Genomic DNA, 18,854 nt, shown 5'->3' with positions numbered 1-18,854 from the left:
AGAAAAAGACACACATCAGGTCAGGCAGGTTTTTATTACAGTCAGCATTTGGATACGATGAAAAAACACAACAGCAATACAATTAAGCGTAAAGCAGAGAGTGTGACACGACGATAGGCTGCCCGGCACACTAGCCGCGGTCTAATCTGTCGATTCTTCTACTGTTTGCGGGTACCACAGCCTAATCGTCGACGCCTTTCGCTTGTCATCAGCGTCGTTGGTGTGACACCACAGAAGACACTCTCCTTCGTGTCGTTCGGTCCGATAAACCTCGCCCATACGCGGCATCACGGTCATCCGATCGTCAACCACTCGCCCAAAGTCGCCTCGCTCGCCCTCGATGGAGACACACAGCAGTTTATCCCGTCGGTTTTCGTATTCGTGTTCCCCATACATGATGTCGGGTTTACGCGTATCCCCCGGCCGCCCAGGTTGCTTGACAACCCATTGCCATTTAAAGTATGTCTTGTAAGCAAGCCATAGCTTCCTCGAGAGGACCTCTGCGTCCGCCACCGTTTTGCCCTCGCCATCTAGCAGCAGGGTCATACTCCATCCCACACCAGTCACCCGATCCACGTGCACGTACCAACGAGCCCATCCGGCCATGAACGACTCGAGTTTACAATGAAACCAAAAGTCCACCATGTGAAAGCCGTCTAAGCACATGTCGCTCATGTCTTCCAGGTCCATGAGGGCTATGTGACGGGGTGCCATCGCAGCCAACTCTTCCGGGCATTTGATCCTGTCCAACGTGTTAGCAGATAACATGTGTGTTTTCATGATGTCTTCAGCCCAAGGGCGGCACAGGAACCACACGCGGCGTATCTCGCTGTCCGGGAGCCCCGTCCTTGGGTGCACCAAACGTACGCTGTAGACCTGCGACATGACAGTATCTGTGTCTCCGTTACACACGGCCGCTGTCAACCCTTCGTCTCAAAGCGTCTGATGGCAGTTGTGGATCTGTCCAGGTTATAATACCGTTCTCAGTAGGGGTGAAACAGCGAAGAACAACCCAGGCGGCCACCGACCTGTATTATATGTGCTATGCGTGCTGTTGTACTGGCACCGTGTGTCGTGTAGACGTACGGCTGCGGTACAAAACGAGACACGCATCCCAGCTTTTCTAGCGCTATTCACAACGGTGATGGTATCGACAATGGCGAACCTGGTGTACGCAGTAAGCGATCCAGCCCGTTCCTGTCGCGTCCGAGCGCTGGTTCTACAGCCATCATCAGGGCCACCCGAAAGTAATCGTGGTCAAACAACGCTCAACCGCTCGATGTCTTTTAGTGAAAGAGAACGACCTTAGAGGAAAACTCATGTACTGACACAATGAAGACCAAGCGTCAAAGTCTGACTACTAGCCAGCCCCTTTTCCCCGTTCCGCACGACGACGTGGCTCACGATGGAGTCGTTCGATCGCAACGACAAGAAGAAGAAGAAGAAGAAGAAGAAGAAGAGGATTCGCCTCTCCCAAGCAGACCACGGTACGCTCGAAGAGCATGTACAGGAGGTGCGATCGACACCGGGAACAACAGAGCGCCTCGAACCAGTGCAGGGTTCACCCGAGAAGTACTGGGACAGATACAAAAGAAATGCAGCGGTTCAAGCCGTGGCTCCGTTCGACAAGACGTGCACATGTGCCGCTTGTAATGCTGCAAACAGCGCCCGCTACGCTCCCGACGTAGCCCACGAAACGGCACGGCGCAGAACAAACACGGCGAGACTCGTATTCCAGCACTACGAATGGATTTTCGATCCACCGCAACCAAGTAACCACCATCACGATCAATGAACAGTCGCAGCTATCCCCAACAAAGCACTTCGCCAAGGCGGTGGAACGGGACAGCGGACGTCGAGTAATGTCTTATGTCAATCGAGAGTGCACCGTTGTCTGTGTCGTTATCTGTCTCGTACCATTTGCTACCTTCCAATAGAATGTAATGTGATGATGACGAGGAATAAAGAGCAGTGGATGCAAAGATATCGTTCTACCATGCGTTTGTTTTTTTTTTGTCTGTCACACAAGTTAGTGTCTCTGTCGACCGAGCGCCGCATCGAGAGATGCACAGAAATGGTCGCACACAACGCACAACATCAGTGCGATTGACATGCTAGTAACCACGATCGAATCCCACTAGTGCCAAGCAGGTCCGTGGTCCAGATACCCCGGGTATCCCCGGGTATCCCCAGGTATCCCCAGGTATCCCCCGCGAGCCCCACCTTTCCGTCTGCGACCGCGATCCTCCTCGCTGAAATAAGAGCGTTTTCGCGCAGGCTCTATGGCGCGCGGCCAACGGAGGCCGCTGTTAACCCTGATGCACCCGCCAGGGGGAGAGCGGCGGGGTCGGGGGGATGCGGGTCCCCCACGGAGGGAGGGAGGGAGGGAGGGAGGGAGGGAGGAGGTTGGGGTCGCGAGATCCCCCCGATGGGATGGGGATGGGGATGGGATGGCGGGCTCGGGGGATGCGGGTCCCCCGCGGAGGGAGGGAGGAGGTTGGGGTCGCGAGATCCCCCCCCCCCCCCCCCCCGATGGGATGGGGATGGGATGGGATGGCGGGCTCGGGGGATGCGGGTCCCCCGCGGAGGGAGGGAGGAGGTTGGGGTCGCGAGATCCCCCCCGATGGGATGGGGATGGGATGGGATGGGATGGCGGGCTCGGGGGATGCGGGTCCCCCGCCGAGGGAGGGAGGGAGGGAGGAGGTTGGGGTCGCGAGATCCCCCCCCCCCCCCCCCCGATGGGATGGGGATGGGATGGGATGGGATGGCGGGCTCGGGGGATGCGGGTCCCCCGCCGAGGGAGGGAGGGAGGGAGGAGGTTGGGGTCGCGAGATTCCCCCCCCCCCCCCCCCGATGGGATGGGGATGGGATGGGATGGGGATTGGATGGGATGGGGATTGGATGGGATGGGATTAGAGAGAGAGAGAGAGAGAGAGAGAGAGAGAGAGAGAGAGAGAGAGAGAGAGAGAGAGATATAAAGTCTTGTAAAAAGGTGGTCGAGAAACACCCCGGCGAAAGCAGAAGAAGACGAAGAAGAAGAAGAAGAAGAAGAAGAAGAAGAAGAAGATAATGTCACGCACTAGACCGTGGGAGCCAAAGAGCACTAAGGTCGGTGGTACAGGCGGATCGCAATCGCCAGCGGTGTCCTCCTCCTCCTCCTCATCCTCCTCCTCCCGCTCACCATCACCGTCGCCATCGCCATCGCATTTGGCGTACGCTGCGTGGTCGGCTCCGGTGGCTCCGTTGTTGCGACCGGCCACGTTTCGCTATCGAGGGCTAGGGGTCGAGGAAGACCAAGAGCAGCGGCAGCAGCGGCAGCAGCAGCAGCAGCGGCAGCAGCGGCAGCAGCAGCAGCAGCAGCTACAGGAGAACTTGGAGGAGGACGAGAGCAAGGAAGAGGAGCAAGAGGCCGAGGGGGACGACAACGACGACCCGACGGCCCGAACGCTCGCAGACGAGGAGGAGGAGAGCCACTCGGAGGATCAGGAGGACGAAAACGATGGGGTGGGTAGTTGCGAGGAAGACGATCGCGGTTACGAAATGGCGTCGCAACTCTGCCAGGACGGCGGCTCGCAAGGCGAGTCGAACCGCCGAGAGGGAGAGGAAGAAGAAGCAGGCGCCGACCCACCGGGACGGGGGACTCGGGAGATTTGGCAAGAGGACGACGCCGGCCGCGCTGCAGGTGGCGTTCATGATCCTGGGCGCGATCGCGGCCGCGGCGCTGTCGGTGAAACTCGCGACGCTGATGTAGCCGACGATTACGACTACGACGATGACGAAGAAGACAAAGACTATGAAGAAGAAGAAGAAGAAGAAGAAGAAGAAGAAGAAGAAGACGTCCTCGCCGATGATGATGATGATGATGATGAAGAAGAAGAAAAAGAAGAAGACAAAGACTATGAAGATGAAGAAGAAGACAAAGACAATGAAGAAGAAGAAGAAGAAGAAGAAAAAGAAGACATCCTCGCCAATGATGATGAAGAAGAAGAAGAAGAAGAAGAAAAAGAAGAAGAAGAAGAAGAAGAAGAAGAAGAAGAAGACAAAGACAAAGACTATGAAGAAGAAAAAGAAGACATCCTCGCCAATGATGATGAAGAAGAAGAAGAAGAAGACGTCCTCGCTGATGATTATAACGATGACGATGAAGAAGACAAAGACTATGAAGAAGAAGAAGAAGAAGAAGAAGAAGAAGAAGAAGAAGAAGAAGAAGAAGAATTAGAATTAGAAGAAGAAGAAGAAGACGACGACCTCGACCCGCCGGGACGAGGCCCCACCGAAGAGGCCGTGGCGGCGGCGCGAGACGAGGCCTCCGCGTTCATGGCCTACTTCCCGCCGGAGATAGAGGACTCGGTGATCGCCATGACCAACCTGGAAGCGGGCAGGCGCAGGCCCGCCATCGACGGATGGAAGCCCATGGGCCGCGTCGAGTTCCGAGCCTACCTGGGGCTGCTCGTGCTCGCCGGCGTGTACAGGTCCCGGGGAGAGGCCTGCGAGAGCCTGTGGGACGCCGAGAGCGGCAGGTCCGTGTTCAGAGCCACGATGCCGCTCAAGACCTTTCGAGCCTACTCGAGCGCGCTGCGCTTCGACGACAGGGAGACCAGAAGGGCCGGGCGAGGCGAAGGCGAGGGCGATAGCTGCTACGACAAACTGGCCCCCATCAGAGCCGTGTGGGACGAGTGGTGCGCGAGGTTGCCCGCCATGTACCGCCCGGGACCGGAGGTCACCGTCGACGAGAGACTGGTGCCGTTCAGAGGTACGTACGTACTATGTGGTGTGTGTGTGTGTGTGTGTGTGTGTGTGACTGGGGGAAAGAGAGGAGGAATAGGAGCGGGAATGACGAAAACGGGCTAGCTCGCTGCTCTGTTGCATACTCGTGTTGGGTTCCGCGTTTGTGCTGCTTTCGCATGACTCTTTATGTCTATGAAGCTATGAAGCTATGAAGTCTATGACTCTTTATGTCTTTATGTCTATGAAGCGATGAAGCTATGAAGTCTATGACTCTTTATGTCTTTGTATCTATGAAGCGCCTTGAGGCGACTTTTGTTGTGATTTGGCGCTATATAAATAAAATTGAATTGAATTGAATGTCTTCTCCTTGCGTTTCTGCCCCAATCTCCCCCCACACTTTCCCACATCTCTCTCTCTCTCTCTCTCTCTCTCTCTCTCTCTCTCTCTCTCCATCCATCCATCCATCAGGACGGTGTCCGTTCAGACAGTACATGCCCAGCAAGCCGGCCAGGTACGGGATCAAGATATGGGTGGCGTGCGACGCGCGTTCCAGCTACGCGTGGAAGATGCAAGTCTACACCGGCAAGCCCGACAAGCGCGGCCCTCCCGAAAAGCACCTGGCCACTCGAGTGGTCGTGGACCTCACCGAGGGACTGACTCCGGGACGCAACGTCACGTGCGACAACTTTTTCACCTCGCGCGAGCTCGCCGATAGGCTCTATCGCGAGAGAGGCCACACCGTGCTGGGCACTCTGCGGTCGAACAGACCCGAGATCCCCAGAGAGCTGCGCTGCGTCAAGGGCAGGGCCGTGGGCTCCGTCGAATCCGTGTTACTCGGCGGCTCCGCGGGACGAGGGGGAGGAAGAGGAGGACGAGAAGGAGGAGAAGGAGGAGGAGGAGGAGGGCCCGACACGATCATCCTCTCCTACGTGGCCAAGAAGAACAAGAACGTGCTGCTCCTCACCACAGCTCCTCGTTATTACCACCATCGCTCCGGCCCCGAGCCCCGGCCTAGCCGCCGCATCAGCAACAGCAGCAGCAGCAACAGCAGCGGCGGCAGCAGCAGCAACAGAAGCGGCGCGAAACCGCCCTTGGTGCTGCATTACAACCGCACCAAGGGAGGAGTGGACAACCTGGACAAGGTCGTGAGCACGTACAGCTGCAGGAGAAAGACCCGCAGGTGGCCCGTGGCCCTTTTCCACAACATGGTCGACGTGGCGGCCTACAACGCGTTCGTGCTGTGGAGGGAAATTCACCCCGACTGGATGCCGGGCAAGCTCAACAGACGACGGCTCTTCCTCGAGCGACTGGGCAAAGCGCTCGCGCGCCCCATGCTCGAAGCCAGGGCGGCTTTAGCGCGAGGACCGGGAGGAGGAGGAGGAGGAGGAGGAGGCAGAGTCGCGGCCCGAGGCGCTACCGCCGAGGCAGCCTCTAACAACAACGCTACGCCACGCGACTCCTCTCCGGTCAAGAGGCGCAGGTGCCGCGTGTGTCCCAGGAGCAAAGACGTCAAGACCAAGATCCTGTGCCGCGAGTGCCGAGCGCACGTGTGTACAAACTGCGCCGTCACGTACTGTCCCAACTGCGCCGCTTCTTCTTCTTCTTCTTCCCGCGACGCCGCTCCCCGGACGCCACCGACGCCGTGATAACACAAGCGCCCCAACGGTGGTCCCCTAGCGACCCCACCCCACCTTATCATCATCATCATCATCATCATCATCATCATCATCATCATCATCACACAATATATGCCCCCCGGGGGGTCCTAGTGACCCCAAACCTATCATCATCATCATCATCATCATCATCATCATCATCATCACATATGCCCCCCCCGGGGGGGTCCTAGTGACCCCAAACTCATCATCATCATCATCATCATCATCATCACATATGCCCCCCCGGGGGGGTCCTAGTGACCCCAAACCTATCATCATCATCATCATCATCATCATCATCACATATGCCCCCCGGGGGGGTCCTAGTGACCCCAAACCTATCATCATCATCATCATCATCATCATCATCATCACATATGCCCCCCCGGGGGGGTCCTAGTGACCCCAAACCTATCATCATCATCATCATCATCATCATCACATATGCCCCCCCGGGGGGGGTCCTAGTGACCCCAAACCTATCATCATCATCATCATCATCATCATCATCACATATGCCCGAGGGGGTCCTAGCGACCCCCACGCTAATCATCATAAAACACACATATCCCCCCCCCCCCAGGGGGTTACCAAGACCCCCCATCGCCACCACCACCATCATCAGGATCATCATCATCATCATCATCATCATCATCACACACACACACACACACACACACACACACACACTCATCATCATCATCATCATCACACACACACACACACACACACACACACACACACACTCATCATCATCAACACACACACACACACACACACACACACACACACACACACCTCGGGGGGTCACCACGACCCACGCCCCGAGAACAGGCGGGCGCACAAGGGTTAAGATGAATCTTGGCAGAGTGGCAGGCAGAGCTCGTTAAGCAGGCAGGTGTGAGCCTGGTTGCTATAGTGACCGCACCCAATGGCTCCATACACACGTACACAGACATGCGCCTCACTTTTGCTGCTTAAAATGAACAGAAAAGTCAGGCCGAAACAAATCGTTCCCAAATGAAAAGTAAAAGTCGTATTGACAAAATTCTTTCACCGTGAGCGACAGCAGCTTCTAGTCTACCGAATTCTCAGTTTTCATGCCTGTGGAGTTTATTATATGGACGTGGTGACAGTGTAAAGACACCATGCTCTTCTGATTTTCAAACCAACCTTCTGAGCCATTTTAACATTAGAGTCTATGGAAGAGTTGGAGGGAGGAGGCTGTGCATTGGTGACATTTATGAAAGAACCATAACACCTAGTACAATAGTAAACACATTGGATGAAAGAGGACAGCCATGGCTACGTTTTGAGGGTAAAATCATACCTGTAGAGCAAACGCTGTGGACACAGCAGCAGTTTTAAAAAAGATTTTAAGATTAATTTTTTTGCTCCTCTCACTCTAGCAGTTGAGCTGTCTCACTCTAGCCCCAACATTCCGTCCCATACACACCCATTATAAACTCTGAAACGGGTGAAAAAACATCATGAAACTTAAACTGGAACTGAAGAAAAAGTATAATAGATATTGAAAAGATAAATACAAGTTGAATAGTTGAATGTCTTGTCTTCGTTTTAAAGTTTGAATGGTGGCTCTATGTCAATGTATGTGGAAGTAGTAAGAGTTTAAAAATGAGTAAGTTGAATGAGGATTTGAAGGGTCTCCCCATTGAAATACATTATAAATTTTTGTTGAATAAAGTTGAATAAAATTAAAAATATAAATGTTAAAAATATGAAAAATAGAAGCAGTGTTGTCCAAAAGAATAGGAATCTAACGGTGTTTGAATGGTTTTTCTAAGTTGAACGGTTTTGAAGTTATAGGATTACAAAAAACGTACGGAATACAGAATAAAATATAATAATAATAACTAGAAAGTGCATTTTCTGAAGAAACTGCAGTGTGAATGCTTGAATCTGAATGTATGCACTGAAATGAATTAATTGCTGAATGTTAAGTTAAAAATCTGAATGAGCTGGAAAATACAGAATTTTTAACCTGAAAATAAAAGTGCAGAACTTTTGAAAGCTGATGTTCACACAGAAGAAGTTGGAAAAAGCTAAGCATGTTTAAAATGTAAATAATAAAAAGATGAGTAATGACAAAAGAAAATTTAGAGTCAGAAAATGAATATTAAAAGTTCATATTCTTCTAATTGAAATGAACTTAAAAGATGAACAAACATTCTGCAGAAAATACAAACTTTAATATACAGCATGATGTTTTTCAGACATATACACATGTGTATATCATGTTTAATAGTATTACATACATCAATTTGTTTTGTATGTCATAGAAAATAACATAAAAATCTTAAGTCATATTTTACAGCTTCTTTCTGAAAAGGACTGGTAGAATAAAGAAAAATAACTAAATTAAATAACTAAATAAAAAATAATGAGCAACATATGAAATACATGAAAATTCAACTTTTAAAACCACAATCCTGAACCTTTAAATTGTGTTGGTTTCTTAGAACATGGCTGAACAGCTGTTTCTATCGGTCTACTTAATCTTCTGATCTGTCTACACATCTTTTTATTACTCATTCTTTTTTATGTTTTAATGTAAACAGAGTCCACACAGTGGTAAAAGAGAACTGTATAGAGATTTGTGAGTAAACTCAAATGAAAGCCTAAGGTGGTGACACAGTTTAACACATGCAAATAATCAAATAAACACATTAGTCCTTTTTGTGAACATGGATAAATAAGTATCAATACAGCATTGTTCAGCCATGCCACTAAATGCTTTTTTACACATTGTTTTAACCTGGGCTCAGACACAAAGTCCCAAATTTAGTTAGTCCCTGACTTTGAGTTGTGGTTATGACTAATTATTATACACAAGGCTTTATCTATCTAAACTCTAAGGACACAAATATGAAAAAACCTATACTTACCAGCTGATACCCCACACTACACACTAGGTGTGCCATGTGACCTGAAACTTTGGTACAAAATCATCATAATCATTCTGTTAACACTGTTTTTTTAACACTGTTTGTGTTGCTGTTCAGCAGTTTAAAATGTTTTAGATTGGATTACATGGAATGAATTTGAATTTTCTTGGGGGTTTTTGTATGTGTTTCGTTCTCAGCAGATTTTTTCTTCCATACTGTTGAATTCCAGTTACCACATTTCTGGTCATATGACATCCCAAGTGCCCACTTAAAAAAATCCCTACAGTTAATTCAACATTAAAACAAAATAAAAAAATGTTAAATAAATAAAGGTTTGCTCTGTGATGAAATACTAAATAAGCATACATTGTACAGAGCACTAACAATGAAAACAATCCTTTAGCCTGTTGATCAGAGAAAGGCAGTCATTATGTCCATTTAAAACCTGTAATCACAGAGCACAATGTTTCTGTGAAACTATGAAGTCCCATATGATCCTCATCACGTCCAGTGACTTCAGAGTGGATCCTCCCTGTCATCCGGCCAGTGTTTGATGTGTGGCAAGCAGCACAGAAGCAGGATAGCTGAGGACTTTAAAAGAAGAGCAGAAAACGGGAACATATGTAGTTGTAAATGTAAATATCAGTGATACTTGTCTTGTCAAAGGGAATAAAATAATGAAAATGTTAACTTACACACTCATTTAGAGAGGATCTTGACACTGCACAGAGGAGGCACAGTCAGTCTGACAATGATGGTGATCTCCAGGGATGTTTTCCTGCAGCAACATTCCTGCCAACTGGCCATATGATCCAGAGTAGTTGGTTTGTAATGAACAGAAAGATGTATATGTTAGGTAGTGTGCACTCAGAGCTGGTCCTAAGAAACAAACACATCCTGTAATAAACTGAATACCTGTAGTAGTGCTGCTGCAAATATGAAGCCCTTCTATCATGAGTGGTTTCAAAGAAGGTGTTTTGGAGGCTCGGTCACAGAAACTGTGCAGTCTGTTCAGTCCTGAGTGTCTCAGCTGTGATGGGGATGGATCACAGAGGGAAACACCTGAGTACAGACATTACAATACACTCTAACACTCCTAAGGTCAAGTGAAAACACAATTTAAACACTTTACAAAGAATGAATACATGTTTTCATGGAAATTATGTCATTAACCCTTTTTGTTGTGAGTAAATCTCACCGACTGCTTGTGGGACAAGCTAGAAGGAGGACTTATCACAGAATGTCTCCTGTGCTCCAGATGTGAAGTCTCACGCTCTGATCGTACGGCGATGAAGATGGTGATGATGAAGCCTCTCTGATCTGTGGCATTACAGTTTCTAGCTGCTATGTGCTTCACACTGTTGGATCTTACATGTGAAGCTTGGAGAAGACACAGGAGGACTGTGTCTCTCTTAAAAAAGAAAAAGAAAAAAGGAAACCTAACACCCCCCCCCCCCCTCAGCTCCCACCGTAAACCCCCCCCCCCACTCAACTCCCCAACCTCACACCATCCAATGTCTATACAAATGTAGGGTATCAGCTGGTAATAGAAAGCAAGTGTTACATATGTACTACTTATGTAACACTGCTGAAACATTTCTGGCCAGAAATGTGCAGTTATCAACCCAGACCCACCCTGATGATTGCACTGGCCGAAACATGATAAAAGCTCATAAAAATGTATGTTTCATCGAAAGATTTGTCCAAAAATATAATCGTATACTTTTGAAAAAGTTTAAAGTTTATAACAAACCAAAATAATAACATTTTTGTAAATAGTATTTCAAAATAGAGGCACACATAAAGTGGCTTAACTGTCATTATTGCTGTAATTAGGTTTGTTTGTTTGTTTGTTTGTTTGTTTTTTTAAAAAGCAACCTTTAGTCATTATTGTTCTCTCAGAAACAATGAAGAAGCTGTTGAACATTTATGTGTTGTGTGGGCAATCCTCTGGTCCACCCTCCCTCCCTCCCAGCCACAGTGAGACTGGGGCAGCCTGGCAGGATGTTGAAGCCTGGCTGCAGAGAGGATATGCCTACACTATTCATTTTAAACTGCTATATTTGATTTTTCTGACATTTATAGGTTACTGTTAGTGAATTTTAGATTTTCTGTGATAAATAAAATTGTCATCTTTTACTGATATCATTACTTAATTCATGTAATTGTATTTTATGTAAACAATTCAACCATTATACTGCAATGCAGAGCGTCAACTTTTAAATATCGCTCTACTTTCTTAAGTCATTCAACAATATAGAAATTACTTACTGTATTCAAAGATCTAGATCATGAATCATCACAGGACAATACACAGTATACTGGGTCATGGTAACTATGGTATGTCTTCATGACTCCAAAATGGAGACATCGATCTGGCTGAGAAATGAAAATTAGGTCAAGCAGTGTGTTCTTCTCTGTGGTAGGGGCAGTGATGACCTGTGCGTATCCCCTAGACTCAAACAACTCCATGATTGGTTTGTTTGCACTGGATAAAACATTCTCATTAAAATCACCACAAACTATGATGGGATGACAGTCCATGATCTCCAATGAGTCTAATAGGCTTACCAGGTTTTTCAGGAATGGCCTCAGAGTGTAGTCTGGAGGTCTGTATACAACTGCAATCAGAGCACTGACTGGTGCTTCAACCTTTAAAGCCAGAAATTCAAGGTCAGTTACATTATGGATGTACTGTTTTTCATGCACTTGAATGTCACTTTTCACATAAACAGCAACTCCACCACCACTTCTGTTTGCCATCTGGGGAAAGTTTGTGTAGGACAGGTGTCTGTTGCGTTTGAACAAATTGTAATTTTCCAAGTGGAGACTCTCTGCGACAAAAGAGCCCCGCAGGTGTGTTTCTGTTAGGCACAAAACATCTGCTAGACACAATTCATGGTGACTTTTGATGTCATTAATGTGAGCTGGCAGTCCCTCTGTATTATGATGAACAATGGTGAAAACCTCTGACCTGCTGAGGGTTTGTCTCACGTGTAGAAGAGGCATCATGTCATCAAGGTTGGCTTGTCTCATGTTCTCAAGTGCTGCAGTGATTTCTGGGTTGGTGAATATTTTTTTCTCCTCCATATCAAGAAGATACAGTCCACTGAGAGACGTCACTCTACTGACAGCTACGTAGGCCATGCCGGGCTCAAAAATGCTCTTAAGAGAGACAACAGCTGATGTAGTTGTCATACCCTGTACCTTATGTATTGTACATGCAAAGGCCAGCTTCACTGGGAACTGTCTTCGTACCACTCCTTTCTGCTTCAGATTCTCCTCTGCTCTCTCAATGTACACCATGTCGTCTGCTGGTGTGCGGTTATTCTTTCCAGATGTCTCATTATCCATTTTAAGTCCAAGTTTGATGATGTGTTGGTCGTTTTCAGAGTGAACTACTCTAAGTAGTTTTCCAAAAGCTCCATTAACCAAACCATTTTGTATGTCAATGTTTCTGGTGAGCATGACACGAGCTCCTTCTGCAACTTTCAGTGTGTCTGGTAACTCGTTTTTACCTCCTTTCAACGGTCTGTCTTGAAGTGCCATTCTGCCAGTTCTAGGATCTTTTCTATAATCATCTGCATGGATGTCAATGATATGAGTGTGGAGCAGAGCCAGTGTTGAAGAGTTGTGTGCATCCACTTCTTTATTAGTTGCAAAAATGTGCAATGCATCAGTCGGACAATGGGCTGGTTCAGTTATGGCCTGTAACAACAAATCTCTATCTGCTTCGCAAAGCTCATCCAACTTTCCTTTTACACGAATTCTGTTCAGCATCTCAGCAAAGACAACATCATCTTTCTGACGCATAATCTCAGTCAGAGTGATCATCTGAAAATGCTCCCGCCACAGGTCGATCTCGGACGGGTCGTGCACACAGAGAGGTTTAGACTGTCGCACTGGGGGTAGCTGATAGAAGTCTCCGACAGCAATGACTGACATGCCTCCAAAGGGTCTCCGAGTCCCTTTGATCTGTTTGAGTCTTGCATCTACATATGCAAAGAGATGTCTTGACACCATAGACACTTCGTCAATGACGATTATTTCAGCATTCAAAAGTTCTGATCTGACTTCATCCAGCTGATTGCCAAGTCCCTGAATGGGAGGTTTTAAGCTTCTCGGGAGCTTGAGAAGAGAATGCAGTGTTGTTCCAGAAATGTTAAAAGCTGCAGTCCCAGTGAAAGCAGTTAACAGGACAGTGGGTTTTGATATGTCAACGTCGTCTGCATATCTGGGCACTTTGCTCAGTATCTTAGATGCTTCTGAGTAGATGCATTTGATAAGATGTGATTTTCCTGTTCCAGCACCACCATTAATATAAAAGAAAAACTGCTCTGGATTTAGAGCACAGACTCTTTTAATGCACCAGTCTCTAACTGCATAAAATATGCAGGCTTGCTTCTTATTCAGATTTTGAAACATCTGACGTAACAATGTGGGATCAATAGCAGGGGGTTCCCTGATGGCTCTGACTTCTGTTGAAGCATCAGCCTGACGGCTGTAGTCGGGCACATCTTCCTGTTCATTTTCATTGTCTCGCTCTCTTTCTTGTTCGACAAGTGGCAACCTTACGAGATCTGATTCAGGTGCCAGATTACACCATTCGTCAGTCACACCTCTGTTCTGCTCATATTCCTCAACAGCGCTCTCGATCTCCTCACTGTTTTTCTCATATTTTTCTCTGTTTCTTTTGACAATGTGTTGCACGTACTCAAGACGGTCAGTACCTGGCAGCTGTACACAGCCAGCACCATAGAAAGCCTGATAGGTTGGCAACGATGGTGTTTTCAGTTCGTGGTCTGAACGATGAGGAAGGTACAGTTTAAGCAGTCTTCCGTAATATTGCTCTGGATGTTTTTCTTGTGAGCAGCGGTGAAATCTGATGATAGCAGGCTTATTGTTTTTGCGCCTTTGCACAAACCCCATCTCATTGAGAAGGGGCAAAACATCTTTACCTTTTTTCTGTTGGCCATAGACAATCCTGCAAGTAGCAGCAAAGTCTGCCATGCACATCTCCTCATACTCTGGTGTTTCAGGTCTGGCTTTGTATTTGTCATTCAAAGATGTCATCCAAACATTGGAAGACTCAGGTGTTGTGTTGTCCAGAACTGACAGGGGACGACTCATTTTCACAGGATTATCATCAGTTGGAATGAATATTACAGCACGTGAGCATTGCTTCATGTGAAGACCACATGCACGAGCAACACACTCCTGTGCACTGATCTCTCGCTTCTTTGAATATGCCTGCATGACGGCTCTCATTTCATCGCACTCATTTACACTGTCCTTATGGGAGTTCTCAATGACAGTTTTCAGGTACTCAGATAGCCCGCCCTCTTTTTTTGATATATATTTCATTAAATAATTTGCAGCACCAAAAGCATCTAAAACAAAGCTTATGTCGATATTACTGTTCCAGGCTTCAAGCAGATGTGGATTATAGCCGTTTATCCAAGAGTCTTTTGGATCACGCTTTAGTATGATCGTACTCCTCATGTTCATTTTATTCAGGTATCTCTCATATTCTGCATGTGTCAACTTGCATCTTTCCAAGAGCTGCTCTAAACTCATGGAAGCAGTTTCAGGTTCATTCAGCAGCTGGTTCAGTGGTCTGAGCTTGTTCTTTGCCGTTTCTACTTCCAGTGCATCATCCTCACTGGGTCTTGTGATCATTGTCTCATTGCAGGGTGGTTTGGGAAAACCAAAACGGCACCCGGAGCTTAAACTCCTAAAGCACGTCTTTGTGTGGTTCTTACTGTGTTTTTGCACTTCTGTTACTTTTTTGTACAGTTCAGGTTGTTTATGTGGATCAGGCAGCTGAGCTGTGATGTATTTGTTTATAAAATCAAGAACAGTTTGCTCATCATCCTCCTCAAACACAGGAGCACCTTCTACCCACAGGAGGCAGTGTATGTGTGGGCTTCCTCTGTGCTGAAACTCAACTCTGTAAAAGTAGTCAATGACTTTGCCAAGTGGCTCTGCGGGAGATAAGAGTAAATCTCTGAATAATGCTTCAACTCTCTTGTCAAACATGCGCATTGTTGTGACAGGATTGCTTCTCAGGATGTCACACTTTGCTGACCAGTCGAGTCCTTCAAAATTCACTTGTTCACCTTGCTGCCTTGTTATTGCCTCGATCACTTCAGGCCAGCGCATTTCAGCAGCTGAAAATGTGCAAAAGAACGTGGGAGTTCCCAACTGTCTGATCATGGCAAAAAGATCTCTTGTTGTTTTCTCCCAATAGGCTGGGGTTCCTCTCAGAGGCTGCATGAATCTCACTGCATCTTTATTTCGCACCAGTTTCTCCACCTCATGTTTATCTTGTAACATGCCTGAGGTTATTTTTCTACCATCTCTGGTCAGAGGCTTTGCCTTCCTTAACTGTACTGTCATGCTGGATGTAGCCAAGTGTATTTCAGTCACAAACTGTGCAAAGAATAAATAGTTTGTGTCTTTGGCAAAACGATCATCAATGCAGAAAAGTCTTGATTTGAAATACCCACTGGGGGATACTTTGATCAGCCTTCTTTCATCAAGTGTGTTTTGGCCTGTAGGAAACTGCACAGGGAAGGCCATGGCCTCCAGTTTAGGTGTTTTGAAAAAACTTATTGGATTGTTTCTCTCTGCAGGAGCAACAGAGTAGATTCCTTCACTGAAACATAATATCTCCTCAGCCACATCAGGGGGCTGCAAACAGGACTCGAGTGCAAAACCACCATTAGTCAGTCCATCTGCTTGCTCTGAATCATCTCTCATCTGTTCATGCGATTGTTCACCATCACAGGGTAACATGTCAATGTCCTGTTCATTTATATTTTGTGCTTCACTCAGTGCATTTTTCTCACAGCTGTCAATTTCCATTAAATCAGCCTCATCATAATCGTCCTCATTCATGTTTTCATCATCATCATCCTCATCATCTTCATCAGGAAGAGTTGGATCACACAGCTCAGCATCATCTCTGATGCTCACATCCTTATACTGTGGATGAATCTGCTTGAGTTTATGCAGTGCTTGCACAAGTTTAGACCAGCTTACAGTCTGAAACAGCTGATGACCTTTGTAAGACAAGCGTCTCTTCAATTTTACTCTGATCACCTGAGAATTAATTCTCAATCGAGGTAGTGTTTCAACAGTTTCCTGTACCTCTGATGGGACACAGACCACATTTCCTCTAATTGCTCTTTGTCTGCCTTTGGGAAGAGGAATGATCTTGGCAAATGGTATGCACTTGGCTATGAGATGTCTCTCCAGTATGTTGAGATCAGAAAGTTCAGCTGGAATATCAGCAAGATCCAACTTATTGGCAACAGCAAGTGCTGGCATGGATCCATTTTTAAGATGATCGTGGCAGGTGTGACATATCCACTCTCTCTTTCTCTCATCAGGCACTTTGCACTGCTCATTTCTGCAGTTTTCATCACAAACATGAACAAACTTTCCTGTCAAACATGTTGCAACTACATGTGGGTTTTTGACATACTTTGACCTTGTGCAGGGTCGCACTTGGTTTGGAAATGAAGCCTTGAAGCATACAGTACATGGGTATGATGGTCCAGCTTTGATTTGTGATTTGAACACAGATATGGCCTCGTTGATCACACTGTTGTCACTCTCTTGGGTTTGTCTGTTCACCCATCTGTATTTCCTTTTTATTTTCATTGCACATCTCATGTTGTGCATAATCCTGAATGCAAGATTACTTTGATACCTGTCTCGCATTAGTTGTTTCATTAGTTGTCTGTGTCTTACTCTGAATGCATTGTCACGTGCATAACGCTGAGTCACTCGAGATCTCTGTCTCTCTCTGAATTCAGGGTTTTCTTGATACCTTTTAGTTATATAGTTTTTTTGTTTTTGTCTAAATTCAGCATTGTCACAGTAGCGTCTTTTAATATATTGTTGTTGTTTCTTTCTGAATTCATCGTTCTCACAGTAGCGTCTTTTAATATATTGTTGTTGTTTCTTTCTGAATTCATCGTTCTCACAGTAGCGTCTTTTAATATATTGTTGTTGTTTCTTTCTAACTGTAGCATTCTCAGAAAAACGTTTTTTAACATATTGTTTTTGTTTCTTTCTGAATTCATCATTTTCACAGTAACGTCTTTTCATATACTGTTGTTTTTTCTGTCTGACTTCAGGATTGTTTTTATATGCCTCGCTTGTGCAAGACTTTTTCTTTTCTTTGTACTCTTTGTTTGAAGCATACTTTTGTCGTTCTTTCCTTTTTTGGTTTTCTTTTCTCTGATTTCTGGGTTTCTCTGATGCCATTAATCTTCTTTTCATTTTGTGCCTTTGTTGTTTAACAACTTTTTTCAGTTTTTGTAAAACTATATCAGAAAGATCACAGGAAGCAACATTTGTTATTGCAGCATTTGATTGACATAAAAAAGCATCCCTTGATGGAAGGAAACTTAATTCACTGCATAGTTCTTCAGTTGGTATATTAGGAGGTTCATTCTGATCTTCATATGATGTGAACTGAGTCACGTGAACTTCTTTTTGTTTCACCGGTGGCGTACAAATGGACATTTGACAAAAGATGTTCTCAGTCAGATCAGTCGTTGTGTTTCTCCTTGGAGTAGAGGAGTTTGCTTCATCAACAGTTGTATCAGAGTGAGTAGATGCCACAGCAGTGGCAGCTGTTGGTCTGCAGACTGTGTCTGTGATAGTATCACTCAGGTTGACTGTGCTCATACTGTAGAACTGCACAGGCTTCAGTTCATAGTTACAAGAGGGTGATATCTCCATCATTTCATAAGAATCTTGGATCCTCTTAATCATGTCACTGAGGAGTGTGAATTTCAGCATCACTGCTGTACCACGATTACGTGACTGTAGTAATAGAGGAAGACCACTGGGTGTTCTGGAGTGTGGATCAAAGAAACCATATTTGCCTGATGTGGATCTGAACACTGCGATACACAATCCACTCATAATCAATAAGGCATACTGCACATCTGACAACAGGCAGCTCAGTCCTGCTTCTAAGCTGAGAAAGGTATCTACTGCTTCCTCTGGAGGTTCTTCAAATGTCCCATACCGGGAAGGCTGTGTCATGTCGACATCATACATAGACCAGCGAGCATCAACTTTGTCTGGCAGCTCATCGGTTGCCAAATGAATATTTTTAGGAAATCTTTTCTTGGCCTCTTTGTACATCACATCACCTTTATCCAAGACCAGATTAAGGTCAGCTGTAGTCATGTTTTCATTCTCATGAAGGAATGCAAGAAATGTGAGTGAGTTGCATGTGCACTGCTTGTTTCTGGAGTCTCCATATTTAGGATGTGCCTGGCTGTGAGATGCACAGACAAGTGTAATAGAGGGCTGGTTTTCAAGGTTCACTCTTTCTGCATGAGATGGTCCTGCCACATCACTGTGACAGCCTCTTTTCAAAAAGTCAGCATAACCCACCTGTGGGGCACTTGACACCTCATGTTGTTCATTAACTTTATGCTGCAGTCCACTCTTTACAGCATCAGCATAAGATACCTGTTGTACATGTGCAGGAACATGTTGACCTGCCTGTTTGACACTGTCAGAATTGGTCTTT

General features: G+C 46.4%; 2 protein-coding genes and 1 long non-coding RNA gene across 3 annotated transcripts in view; 2 read left to right on the top strand and 1 right to left on the bottom strand.

Annotated features, from left to right (window-relative positions):
* The window catches only part of LOC145420236 (uncharacterized), a 210,664-nt gene extending 199,227 nt beyond the window's left edge, over nucleotides 1-11,437 (top strand). The window contains exon 2 of the long non-coding RNA XR_013901554.1: nucleotides 11,129-11,437. This is a non-coding gene — a long non-coding RNA (uncharacterized LOC145420236). The remainder of the gene's footprint in view (nucleotides 1-11,128) is intronic.
* Nucleotides 1-18,854, bottom strand: part of LOC145420235 (TOG array regulator of axonemal microtubules protein 1-like) — a 321,547-nt gene that overhangs the window by 240,083 nt on the left and 62,610 nt on the right. The window lies entirely within an intron of this gene.
* Nucleotides 3,390-6,581, top strand: LOC113018073 (uncharacterized). The gene is made up of 2 exons (XM_080288718.1): nucleotides 3,390-4,753; nucleotides 5,197-6,581. Exons 1-2 carry the CDS (start codon nucleotides 3,541-3,543, stop codon nucleotides 6,372-6,374), a joined length of 2,391 nt encoding a protein of 796 aa, XP_080144844.1. The 5' UTR covers nucleotides 3,390-3,540; the 3' UTR covers nucleotides 6,375-6,581.

Source organism: Astatotilapia calliptera, chromosome 14 (genome assembly GCF_964374335.1).
Source record: "Astatotilapia calliptera chromosome 14, fAstCal68.1, whole genome shotgun sequence".
Classification (NCBI taxonomy): Eukaryota; Metazoa; Chordata; class Actinopteri; order Cichliformes; family Cichlidae; genus Astatotilapia; species Astatotilapia calliptera.
Note: the sequence above shows the minus strand (reverse complement) of the source record. Positions and strands in the feature narration are given on the sequence as shown.